At 41.6% G+C, this 14,162-nt stretch overlaps 1 protein-coding gene across 3 annotated transcripts in view; it reads right to left on the reverse strand.

The window, feature by feature from the left end:
* CLIP2 (CAP-Gly domain containing linker protein 2) overlaps nt 1-14,162 on the reverse strand; it is a 172,954-nt gene that overhangs the window by 10,807 nt on the left and 147,985 nt on the right. For all 3 annotated transcript variants that reach the window (XM_040336701.1, XM_040336703.1, XM_040336702.1), the window contains one exon: nt 1,070-1,153. In XM_040336701.1, the coding sequence (XP_040192635.1) occupies nt 1,070-1,153 (84 nt within the window). The remainder of the gene's footprint in view (nt 1-1,069; nt 1,154-14,162) is intronic.

Here is a 14,162-nt window from a genome sequence, read left to right on the forward strand (position 1 = left end):
ACCCATTGTTCCTAAGCAAATAAGTTAAGCTGGCCATATATCAGCGGGGACTGGCTGAATTTCAACCAGTGTGTGGCCTCCCTTTGCACATATCAGCAAATTTTCCAACAATCATTACCTGCAGTCACCGATCAGTGTATTCTGACTGTGGCTGGTGCCATGGTCAGAATACAATGTCCCGGTGGAGGGGATCCACCTTCTTCGCGTGGATGGAGGAAGCTGTTAAACATGGGTACACAAGGTCTAAATATCGGCTTGTTCAGCAGGAACTGGCTCATTTTCAGGCCATGTTCATAGCTGTCCTTCTGACAGAAGACTGTCTGTGGCTGTGATTACTGTGTTCTGTTCTGGTGTGTGTGTGGGTGAGGGGGGGGGCAGAGGCACAGCGGGAAAGATTGCTGCACTAACATCCTTGTTTTAGTACAGCGATCTTTCCGTTTTTTTTTTTCGTTCAGCCCACTGAGGATTTGCATCCATATGATTTGATGTAGTGACTTAATGTGATTAAAAATATACTATAAACTAAAAAAATCTAATCTGCATATGCGTACAAAGCCAAATAGAACAAAGTGCCTCCTGCTACCAAAACATTCATGATAATTGAAATCCTCAATAGCCATAAAGAACATAAATTCACTTTGTGTGCCTTTGCAAAACAAGTTATAACCTTATAAGTGTAGTGGTGACATAATCACCACGCTGTACATAGCCTGTGCAGAGAGCAGTGCTGTGGGAAGGACCCAACAAGTCCACTCCCTATAGGATACTTTCAAAAAATTACAGGAGGGGGCAGAGACAAGACCGGTCACTCTGCACAAGGAGAGTGAGCCACAGAGACTGGTCTTTATTATAGGAAACTCCTGCACAGAGGCAAAGTTTAACACTGAATTACAGCACAAATCTGGAAGAAATGCACAAAGCACACCAGATTCAAGTAAAAATACACATAATTCTTGTATTTAAAAATTTTTGCTTATCCCAGGGCTTAGCTTTACATTTTTAGGTTTGTACAGTACACTACTGCAGAATTTTCTTTGCCATGCCACAAAACATCAATAGTTAAACATACCATTGATTTGAGCCCTAAGTGTTTCGATATGTGAAGACATGGAGGACACTTCTTTGTCTCGTTTGTTAAGTTTCAGCTGTAAATCTACATAAAAAGTAATAAAGAGAAAATAATTTAATTTGAAAGAAAAATATAAGAAATATTAACAATTTCAGTCTCCTTATTGCTTAAAGGTAAACAAATTTAAATGTTAATGCACAGTTTTCAACTGTGTAACTATGCAACATGCATATGTTAGTAAAAATGGACATATCATTGCAACTACCGAATTTATTAAGGTAAATCGTATTGCTTTTTCAGGATAAATTGGGCCTCATTTGGTGGTAAATGTTAATGGATATCTCCCAACTTTTTATTATCAAAGGAAAACTGGCCCAAATTATAATTTTTTTTAAAACTTCTTGAATATTTCTTGTCAGTACCATGACCAACGAGTAAATAAACCACAAATGTATTATTCTACTCCTGACGTTTGTAGCGTTACCATATATGTGTACATTATTTGCTCTTTGTGCCCATGGTAGCGTGAAAAACAATAATGCACATTTAGATTTTTGTTATTTTTAGGCTACCTAAAATATACTGACTTTTGACCCTGACTTTGACCCTGACTCTGCTTTGGCCATGACCTTTGACCCCAACTCTGACATTTGACCCTGGCTCTGCCTTTTAATCCTGTTCCTGCCATTAACTTAGATCAAACCCTGATCTTTTATCTTTATTATGGCTACAGTTTTTTTTTACATTCTTCTCCTTTGACTAGGAGAATAAAAAACCAATGTATCTTTTTTTCCCATTTGGAAGGAGAAAGAAAGTATTGGGGTGGGTTATACAAAATGATCACCGTGAAAACCAATCACGGGCTATCACAATGATCATGTGATTGGGAGCTGGTTCTCCCACCTGCTGATCATTAGTATGAGACCCAGAGCTATCGGCTCAGGCAACGTCTGATGAGTGATGAGTAAGCATGTCTGTGTAAAACGCATCCACTGAGCACCTTCTTTGGATTGATGTTTGTCATGTTCGCTTGATTTTATGGACTTTCAATAAATCCTTTTGATTTTACTTCCGGATGTGCCGCCATTCTTCTTTTTTTCCATTGGAATCCCTTGGCTGCGGACCAGGCAGGCACCCAGATCTCTTTAGCAGCTCATCAGATCCTCACAGGTGGCTTTGAGCGGTGTGTTCCCATCTCTTTCTTTCAACGTCTTGGGAGTACATTATGGAGCATGCTTTTAGCACAAACGCAGATGTAGATGTGCTTTCAGAACAAACGCAGTGTGCCTTCTTGGAAGAAGGCACACTGCTACAACACTGCATATACAGTATATGTTATACCAGTGGCAATGGATTAACACGCGTCTATAGCCAGAAGCAGTGGTGGGTGGTGTTTTTACATCCCCCAGTCGGTCGGTTGGGTCACAGAAGGCCGGGTCATCTCGCGGGCAGCGTGGAGGGCGGCAGCGGCTTCTCTTCGGGCTGCTTGCTTGCTGCTCCGCTCCCCTGCGTGTGTCTTCTACCTCCTCTCCTCTGTGTGTAGTCTGTCTCCTGCCAACCAATCTGATCTGATCTCCTTTCGGCCAATCGGGTGATGGGTCTCATGACTCCCCTTCCTGATTGGCCCGGGAGGAGATTCTGTGTTACAATAGAGAATATTCCTTCGCTATTGCAACACATCTAGGCTGGCTCGGAGCACAGTGCCCGGCACCCCGAGACCCCCCTCTTAGAGCCTCTGGCTCTAATCACGTGCTTAAACCCCCCAATTGGAATCCATGGTCAGGTGCCCCTGTATGTAGATCAGGGGGCCGGATGTATGGATGGGGGGGCAGTGCCTGTGTGCCCCTAATGGACGGGCTGCCAATGGGCAGAAGTTTCTTTTTAGTTTTGGATAGCATGGAGAAGGCCTAAAACTCCTGTCAGGGTTTTACTGCTGACCAGGGCACAGTCATGAGAGATTTCCCCTTATATCTTGTACCTACCTTTTTACCACATAGGAAGTGACAGAAACTATCTAACAGTAACAGACAGATGTAAAAACACTTTTTTAGGTTAGCTAGGGAAAGCATAGAACTCTTTTTTTGCTGTTGTCTGTTTTACTGTTGAGTATTGTCCCTCACTTTCTGTAAAATGCTGTCCACAAAACAGGAAGTGAAAAAATATCTCTCGAATTGAGCCGCACATAGAAGTAAACCCCTTCCCCAACCTAAAAACTAAAAAAATGTTTGGCTATAGATACACTTTAACGCATAGGGCCAGATTCACAGACGACTTACGCCGACGTAAGTTCTGTGATGCGCGGTCGTATCTATGCACCCTATTCAGGGAACAAGATACGCCTGAATTTTGCCAAGATACGACCAACGTAAGTCTCCTACGCCGTCGTATCTTGGGTGCATATTTACGCTGGCCGCAAGGGGCGCTTCCGTAGATTTACGCGTCAAATATGCAAATGACCTAGATACGCCGATTCACGAACGTACTTGCGCCCCCTACGCCGTTTACGTAAGGCTTACGTCCGGCGTAAAGTTACCCCTGTTATATGAGGCGCAAGTAATGCAAAGTATGGACGTCGGAACAAGCGTATATTTTTACGTCGTTTACGTAAGTGGTACGTGAATGGGGCTGGGCGTAAGTTACGTTCACGTCGTTGCCATTGAGCCGTCGTATCTTAGGGCGTAAATTCAACGTGATTCTGAGCATGCGCGCGAATGCGCCGTTCGTACGGCGCTTCATTTACATGGGGTCACGATTCATTACAATACAACACGCCCACTACCAGCCTACTTTGAATTAGGCCCATTTACGCTACGCCGCCGTAACTTAGGGAGCAAGTGCTTTGTGAATACTGTACTTGCCTCTCTAGGTTACGTCAGCGTAGCGCATATGAGATGTGCTACGCCCACACAGAGATTCGCCGATCTCTGTGAATCTGGCCCATTATTTTTATTTATAATAATTAAGCTGGACTTAGTTATGTCAAATTTGCATGCAAGAGCAAATCAATTCCTTGTGACTCGTTCTATTTATGCATATAGCATTTGCACTGCTTTAGTGACTTCTTATACACAGTACACTCAGTGCATTCATATTCAATAGGAAAATATAAACTGCATACAAAAATCTGAATATAAGAACAATTTGCTACAGTGTAGAAATCAAGTACAGTTTATTCTGACAAGAATACAGTAGGTAAGCAATGACTGGCGTACATCTCACATGGGATGTCTTGGATTGCATATTGACTTTGTGCCCATTACAAGGAGCTACTGACCTTCACTATAGCAGCTGAGAATCAAGTTACTGAAGAGGAAAGAGGGGGGAGAAGGAGGAGAGAAGGATGGAGAGAGAAAGAGGGAAAAGGGGGGAGCTACAGGGTAAATACGTTTAAAAGGGTTTAAAGAGGAATTAAATAAAGTGAGGAGAGGTAGTAGGAGCTCAGCCACTCCTGCTTTTGCAGGCTTATTCCTCCTATTTTCGGTAACTACGGGATAACAGAAGTCCCACGTAGAAGCCGTAACATAAAATCCGTACCTCCTAAGACCCCTATAGGAGGAGCCTTTTTTTTTTTTTTTTTTTTTTTTATATAATTTTTTTATATAATTTATTAATTTATTTATTTTAATTTATTTTATTTTATTTATTTATTTATTTTTGTCCTCTCCTTCTCCGCTGTCTGCTAAAAGTGGTGTGTTAGATGGATAAAATAAGGGTTACTTCCCTAAATGTAAGAGGACTTAATATCCCCGAAAAACGTAAAATATTAATAAATGAACTAAAATCGCTCAAAACGGACATAGGATTTATTCAGGAAACACACTTTAAAGATGGGGTATATACATATCTTCAAAATAGGAATTTCCCTAATGTATACCAGGCCTCTAACCAGGAAGCCAAAAGCAAAGGGGTGGCAATTTTAATAGCAAATAGAATACCATGGTCCTTAGCCGAAAAATATGCGGATCCAGGAGGGAGATTCCTGTTTCTTAAAGGGACAATAGGGGGTGAGAAGGTAACATTAGCCACCATCTATGCACCGAATATACATCAAGATAGTTTCTTAGTAAAGGTGATCACTAAATTGATGAATTTTAAAGAGGGTAAATTGATTTGTGGTGGGGATCTGAATATATCTTTAAACCCAAAGGAAGATACCTCAGTAGGGGTGTCGTCGGTACCAAATGGAATTAGGAAACGAATCATACAAAAACTACATGAATTTCAGTTGGTAGATGGATGGCGCATATTACATGCAGGAGAGAAAGACTATACATATTTTTCAACCCCACATCAAATATATTCAAGAATAGATCTCTTTCTGATACCTCATCAGTGTTTACACTTAATAAAGGACATTTCAATTGGGAATATAACTTGGACAGATCACGCCCCGGTAACAATGGAAATAACTTGGGGAGAGGGAACTCAGACGTCAGAGCGGAGGTGGAAATTAAATGAGAGCCTACTACAGAATCCTGATATAATTGAAGATGTAAAAAAAGAAATAACATGGTATTTCCAGACAAATGATAATGAAGAAAGTGATCCGGGAATAGTTTGGGAAGCCCATAAATCAGTGATTCGAGGGGTTTTAATTAAACATGGTTCCCGAGTTAAGAAAGCTAGAGAAAAACAAATAAAAGAATTATTAGAAAAGATACAGAGATTGGAGATACAACATAAAAAAAAGACAGAAATGGGTATAGGAACTGAATTAACACATTTAAGAAGACAGGTAGCGGATCTCCTTAGATATAAGGCTGAAGCGGTTTTACAATATGCAGAGAAGATGACATACGATTCAGGTGATAAATGTGGGAAGTTACTAGCAAAAAAATTGAAAAAATTACAGTCACGGTCATATATCCCATTTATTAAAACCAAAGAAGATAAAAAACTCCACCTTTCAAAAGAAATAGCACAAGAATTTAGGAAATACTACGCCGCGTTATATAACCTTCAAGGGAAGGAGAACCCCTCTGGGGCTGTGGAGAAATATATATCCTCAGCAGGTCTGACTAGATTAACACCTCCAGAGCGAAGGGATTTGGGAAAACCAATTACTCTGGAGGAAGTACAATCAATAATGAAAACAATAAAGCATGGTAAAGCCCCAGGCCCAGACGGGTTCACCATACAATATTATAAAAGCTTTAGTACACTATTAGGGACCCATATGACTAAATTGTTTAATACAGTAGGACAAATAAGAATGTTACCCCCGGAGACGTTACTAGCACATATTACGATTATCCCAAAAGAAGGGAAGGATCCAGGGGCATGCACTAGTTATAGACCAATATCATTAATAAATGTAGACATTAAAATTTTGACAAAGATTTTGGCATCACGTATACAGCCCTATCTATCTAAACTGGTACATTTGGATCAGGTTGGGTTCATACCAAATAGAGAAGCAAGGGATAGTACTATTAAAGTGTTAAACTTAATAAACCAAGTAAAAGAAAAGAAGATATCGAGTGTTTTCTTGAACTCAGATGCAGAGAAGGCATTCGATCGAGTGAATTGGGAATTTATGTTGGGAACAGTAAAACAAATGGGATTAGGAGAGCGAATGGTTCAGTGGATAGCGGGGGTGTATGCGGGACCCAGAGCTTTGGTAAAAGTGAACGGGGTGTACTCTGAGCCTCTGGCAATCACAAATGGTACTAGGCAGGGCTGCCCCCTGTCGCCTTTATTATTTGCATTGACATTAGAACCATTATTAAACAAGATTCGACAGAACAGAGATATAGTGGGTATTCAATTGGGAGGGAGGGAACATAAAGTATCGGCTTACGCAGATGACATGCTCTTCTCCCTAACAAAACCACAGATATCCCTTCCAAATTTAATGAAAGAAGTAGAACTCTACGGGAGGATGTCAAACTTTAAAATAAATTATAATAAATCTGAAGCAATGGGGGTCGCTCTGCCAGGGTCGATTAAGAATGGTTTGGAATTTAGTTTTAAGTTTAAGTGGACGACGAGGGCATTGAATTATTTGGGCACTCAAATGCCACCAGATTTAAAGGATACTTTTGAACTAAATTTTAAACCATTATTGGGTACAATCAGAACAATGTTAGATGGATGGAGTAGAGGGATGCACTCTTGGTTTGGGAGATCTAACATTTTGAAAATGAGTGTAGTGCCAAAGTTTTTATATCTTTTTCAAGCTCTACCAATTCAGATCCCCATGTCGTACTTCAATCAAATTCGGGCATTATTTACAAAATTTATATGGGGGAGTAAAAGGCCCAGGATCGGTAGGAAATTATTGATCCTACCCAAGAAGGTGGGAGGGATATCAGCACCGGATATGTTAAAGTACTATCACGCAGTCCAGTTGGGAAGGATAGCAGATTGGAGTAGACATGGGGATTATAAATTGTGGATCACTATAGAGCAACAAATGTGCCCTGTACCGTTAGATAGGGCAATATGGTGCTATTCTGCGTTACCCCTTACAGTTAAAACTCACCCAACGATAGGACCAACTTTATGGATTGGAAATAAAATATGTCATAATCCGAATTTCTCAACTAATAATTCCCCCCTCTACCCAATAATAGGAAATCCAGAATTCCAGCCTGGTTTGGAATCCCATATACTCAAGAAATTAAAAGAAAAGGGTAGATTTCAAGCCTCCCACTTTCTGGGTGAAAGGGGGTGGATGACAATAGGAGAAATAGCACAAAGGGGAGGGAGCGGTGAGATACCGATATGGCAAGCGCGACAGGTACGACACTTTCTGGAGACTCTGGATGGTGCAGAAAAGTATAAACGGGCACTCACAAAGTTTGAGGAGTACTGTGGAGGAAAGGAACCACTAGCCCATATGGTTTCTAAAATGTATATATTATTGACTGCACCACCAGAAGACTTTAGAATGTCGAGCCTAGTAAAATGGGAGAGAGATTTAGGCCAAGTTTTTTCCCCAATACAAAGCCAAAATATTATAAATTTAGCATTAAATTCTTCAAGATGCACGAAAATACAAGAATTAAATTATAAAATATTAACAAGATGGTACTATACGCCAGCGCGTTTAAACACATTTTTTCCTGAAATGTCAGATAGATGTTGGAGAGGCTGTGGGGAGAAAGGGACAATGCTACATACATTCTGGGAATGTCCAATAATACAACAATTCTGGGAAACAGTACGGAGAATTACACAAGTATTTACGGAATATCATATTCCAGATGACCCCTCGTTTTTTCTACTACATCATGCTGAAATATATCCGGTGAGATATAAGGGATCAATGATGTGTCATTTGATAAATGCGGCGAAAAGTTGCATTGCAACAAAATGGAAAGACCCCGAGGCACCTCCAATATCTATGTGGCTGAAAAAAGTAAGGAAAATAGGGATAATGGAGAAACTCCTCCCAAAAACAATAGATAAGAAACAGCAAATTAAAATGATATGGGCACCTTGGGAATTATTTTTACAGTCGGAGGAAGGTAAAAAGTTAATAGGAGAATAAGATAAAGGGTAGTAGATGGAAGAAAGAAGGAAAATAGGAGAGAGAACATTTTGCGCACGGTTGGAGGACAGCGGAGGAGGGGAGGGGTGTATTGTATTGTCTTGTTAAGAATTTTTTTTTTTTTTTTTCTTTCTTCTTCTTCTCTTCTCCTAATTCTTCTCTCCGGCCTGAGGATAGACGGCTGGAGGAGGGGAATGGGGGAAGAAGGGGGTCTAGAGGTAGGGATAAGGGGGGAGGGAAAGGGGGGATAAAATGAGGAAGGAAGTGCTGCGGGAATAAGGAGGGAATTAGTACTTTAGATAAAGAATAAATGGATATTTAGTGGGAGATGGAATACTCGGGTAGTCTGAAATTTAGTTTAGAAGTAGAAAGTATTTGGTCTATTATAGAGGAATGGATTGAAACTAGTAGTGATACAGATATTATGAATAGTAAATAGAGTTGAAGAGAGAGAATAAATATAATTTCCATATATATGTTGATGTATAGGACTATGCTTAGTCCTCTTCTTATGTTTCCTGTATCACTTTCTTGCTTTTTGTTTTCTTGGAAAAGAAACGAAATAAAAAGGAAAATTTGAAAAAAAAAAACAAGTTACTTTGTATACAAGAAGGAAATCTAAATAGGGGGATCTGGCTTGAAACTGATAAATGCATGATTTCCTGTGTGCATTTAAATAAAATATCCATTTCAGTTTACAAGGCTTATAAATCAGAACAGTCTCCAAAAAAGGCAAAAATATGTTAGTAATTGTGTAATTCTCCCTGAAGCTGTATATGATATTTCCAGATTGGGAATCCTAGATCTGAAGTAGAGTCTTTCTGCACTGTAATAATTTGAGCAGTGGCGGCTGGTGAAGTTTTAGGATGGGGGGGCGCAATACCCCGCCCTTCCACATTTGGTCCCTCCCACTTCTCATAAGCCACACCCCTTATAGAATCCACCGCTCCGTCCCCTGTATTCCACTTGCTTCCACTCAATGTCAGGAGTATACAGCTCAGCGTCACAGCACAGAGTATACAGCCCCAGCATCACAAATCATGGTATATAGCGCAGCCTTAGGCCCCATACACACGACCGAACATGTCTGCTGAAACTGGTCCGCGGACCAGTTTCAGCAGACATGTTCGGTCATCTGTACAGCCGAGCGGACAGGATTCCAGCGTACATTTGCCCGCCGGGCCTTTTTCGAGCGGGCAAATATTTCTAAACTTGTGTTGAAACATGCCCGCTTGAATCCTGTCCGTCGGACATGTTTGGTCGTCTGTACAGACTTACCGTACATGTCCGAGCGGCCGCCATCCCTTGCATGCGTCGAATGACTTTGACTCATGCGTGGAAGCATTGACCTTCCTGCGTCGCGCACGTCGCCGCGTCATCGTCGCGGCGACGGCGCGGACACGTCACTGCGCTGTCTGTCCGTGCGGATTGTCTCTAATTTCTGTCTGATGGTGTGTACAACCATCAGACAGAAATCTCCGACCGGACATGTCAGCGGACTGTCCGGTCGTGTGTACAAGGCCTTACAGATCGGTGCAAACAAACTAAAATATGACACTGTTAGTAATGAAGGACTCGAAATGGGCAGGAGATTACTAGAGACTGCGGACATACTGCACAAGATTATCAGAGACTGCGGACATATTGCACGAGATTATCAGAAACTGTGGACATACTGCACAGGATTACCAGAGACTGCGGACATACTGCAGAAGATTACCAGAGACTGTGGACATACTGCAGGAGATTACCAGAGACCGCAGACATATTGCAAAAGATTACCAGAGACTGCGGACATACTGCAGGAGATTACCAGAGACTGCGGACATACTGCAGGAGATTACCAGAGACTGCGGACATACTGCAGGAGATTACCAGAGACTGCAGACATACTGCAAAAGATTACCAGAGACTGCGGACATACTGCAGGAGATTACCAGAGACTGCGGACATACTGCAGGAGATTACCAGAGACTGCGGACATACTGCAGGAGATTACCAGAGATTGCGGACATACTGCAGGAGATTACCAGAGACTGCGGACATACTGCACAAGATTACCAGAGACTGCGGACATACTGCACAAGATTACCAGAGACTGCGGACATACTGCACATGATTACCAGAGATTGCAGGCATTACTTGTCCTGCGACTTGGGACTTAAATGTTGCATGACAAGTCGTACCCCATGATTTCCAATGAGAACCGTTCATATCTGTGCAACTTCAAAGTAGTCCCTGCATTACTTTGGTCCCACTTTGATGCAACTTGAGGTCCATAGACCTCCAGAATACACAGGCATTGCTTTAAATCGCATCAAAATTGCAGTAGAATTGTGCAACTTTCAGACTGCATTAGCCTGAAAGTCGCAAGATTCTGCCACAATTTTTTGGTGCGATTTTGCAGCGACTTGAAGCAATGCCTATGTATTCTGGAGGTCTATGGACCTCAAGTCACATCAAAGTGGGACAAAAGTAATGCATGGACTACTTCAAAGTTGCACAGATATGAACAGTTCTCACTGGAAATCATCGGGTCCAACTTATCCTGCAACTTTCCAGTCCCAAGTTGCAGGACAATTTGCAAGCGGGGTGTGGTGTTGACGGCCGATATTTTCCCTGCACATTAAGTATAAAAAAAGTTTCTTTTTTAATAATTGGGGGGGTGGTCTGCTGGGGTAGTGTTACCGGCCGCTATTTGTGCTGTAATTAATTTTTACATAGAAAATAAGTGTTGTTAATATATGGGTAAATGAATTATAAAAAAAGTTTTTTTTAATAACTGGGGGGGGGGGGGGGTGGGCCCGGTTATTGAAAAAAACTTTTTTTATAATTCATTTACCCACTTATTGCTAAATTGAATCAACTATAATAAAGAAACTGTTAATAAGCTTAACTGTTAATAATAAATGAAAAAAAAAAACATTGATTTGGGGGGGGGGGGGGGTTGTTGCCTCGCATTATTTTCGCTGAATATTAAATATAAAAAATAAAAAAAAAGGATTAAGCGGGGGAGGGGGGGGGGTGGATTGTGGATGCCAGCAGCCGAATATTACATGCTAAAACTTTTTTTTTAAATAAGCGGGGGGTGGGAGGGGGGTTTGGATGCTGTCACCCCGACGCTTAGTAAAGGCAGCTGGTGTTGTGTGGGGTGTTGTTCCATACGGACATCATGGCAAGCAGGCAGGCATAGCACAACTTACCTGTTCCTCGGTCGGGCGCACTGAGCAGTCCCGACGTCACTTCCTGTTTTTCAAGTGACGTCGGAACGAGCACAGAGACGAGCGGGTGAACACTGAAAGTGTGTGCACCCGCTCGGCGATAACAATGCTGTCCATCGCGCCGGAAGCAAGTGGCGCAGATGTGGCGCTACTCTTTCTGCACTGTGCCCGGCGCGCGGACACAGTGCACATATAAGGCCCTTTTTTGGATTTTTTTTTTTTTAAAGAGACAGGTTTAAAAAAAATGTTTTTTTTTTCCTGACTGGGGGATGGGGGGCGGCGCCCGGGCGCCCCCTATGGATGGGCCGCCACTGAATTTGAGGGTCAGTTCACACCAGGAATGGCACAGGAACCCAGTCACATACATGTGCCATTTGAGCATAGCTTGTTTTCTGCCCATTCATTTGAACAGGCTAAAATCGCACTGCACCATGCCAAAAGTAGTGCTTGCACTACTTTAAAAACGCACTGCAACTGGACTGCAGAGCATTTCTCTACCATGTGATCGTGCTGCGTTTGTGACCTACGTTTGGGGTTTCATTAGCATTGCATTGACACAATATACGCCCTTGTTCACACTGGGCTGCGGGAGTGAAGCCGTGCGAGTTCAGCTGAACTCTCACGATTTCACTCCCGCCGGCAGTCCCGATTTCGGCCGCGATTTAAGAGACATCTTTGCAGGTTTCTGCACAGATGTCTATGTAAATCGCGGCCCGAAATCGCAAAAAAGTAGTACAGGAACTACTTTTTGAAATCGGTGCAGCGCCGCAGATGTGGCGTCGCGCCGATTAGGACAGTGTCATTGCCGACAATTGCCGGCAAATGCCGCCGATTTGAGATGCGATTTCACATGTGAAATCGCATCTCAAATCGAAGGAAATCGTACCCAGTGTGAACCTGGGCTCATACCCATTTTTTACACATTTTTTAAATGCTTCTTTTATTTTAACATTCTTGCTCTCACAAGGGTGCTAACATGTAAAAGTTTTGAGCAGTTGACAGATACTGCGATCCCCAATGTCTCCTCTGTCCACCAAAGCATGCCTTATTGGCTACTTTGGCTTGATTGGCTACCTGGTGGCTGTAAAAATGAACAAAGTTACACCAAGGTCATAGATTTTGATATACAGTGCCTTGAAAAAATATTCACACCCCTTGAAATTTTCCAAATTTTGTCATGTTACAACCAAAAATGTAAATGTGTTTTATTGGGATTTTTTTGTGATAAACCGACACAAAGTGGCACATAATTGTGAAGTGGAAAGAAAATGATAAATAGTTTTCATTTTTTTTACAAATAAATATCTGAAAAGTGTGGCATGCATTTGTACTCAGCCCCCTTTACTCTGATGCCCCTAACTAAAATCTAGTGGAACCAATTGCCTTGATAAGTCTCCTAATTAGTAAATAGAGTCCACCTGTGTGTAATTGTATCTCAGTATAAATACAACTGCTCTGTGAAGCCCTCAGAGGTTTGTTAGAGAACCTTAGTGAACAAACAGCATCATGAAGGCCAAGCAACACATCCGACAGGTCAGGGATAAAGTTGTGGAGAAGTTTAAAGCAGGGTTAGGGTATATAAAAATATCCCAAGCCTTAAACATCTCACAGAGCACTGTTCAATCCATCATCTGAAAATGGAGAGTATGGCACAGCTGCAAACCTACCAAGACATGGCCGTCCACCTAAACTGACAGGCCGGGCAAGGAGTGTATTAATCAGAGAAGCAGCCATCTGGCCCATTGTAACTCTGGAGGAGCTGCAAAGATCCACAGCTCAGGTGGAAGAATCTGTCTACAGGACAACTATTAGTGGTGCACTTCCACTTCCATCCTAGCTTTTCAAATGCACAATGTTACATAAGGGTTAAGAGCTTTTCCAGATTACAGAAGTGACACATGTTCTAGGTGTGTATGTAAGGCAGATAAAATAAGACTTTCTCAATCTGTGACCTTGACCCCCATGTTTTACCCCTAAGGCATCTCCAGCTGCTGACATATTGCACTGCAAGGATGATGAATGAACTCAGCAAGAGAAATCAGGTTCATTTTAGGTCATCGTTTTAGGTTATAAATTATTTATTTATTATTATCTATTGAATGCATTGCTTTACATCAATCATTCTTTCATAATTAAACGAATATGAATAACAAGATACTGTACTTGTATGAGTTGTGATCTCTTGAGAAATTTGGGGATGTTTTTATTTTAGTGGATGATTGAAATAAAATAAAAATATGAAAAGAATTGCATCATATGTGGATTGGTATTTGCATTTGCTTTTACACTTAGCTCAAATTTTGTATTTGTCATAGTTTACACACCAAATCCACAGATGCAGATTTGTGCGTTAGTGGATTGTACTCTAAGGCCTTGT

Source organism: Rana temporaria, chromosome 2 (assembly GCF_905171775.1).
Source record: "Rana temporaria chromosome 2, aRanTem1.1, whole genome shotgun sequence".
Taxonomy (NCBI): domain Eukaryota; kingdom Metazoa; phylum Chordata; class Amphibia; order Anura; family Ranidae; genus Rana; species Rana temporaria.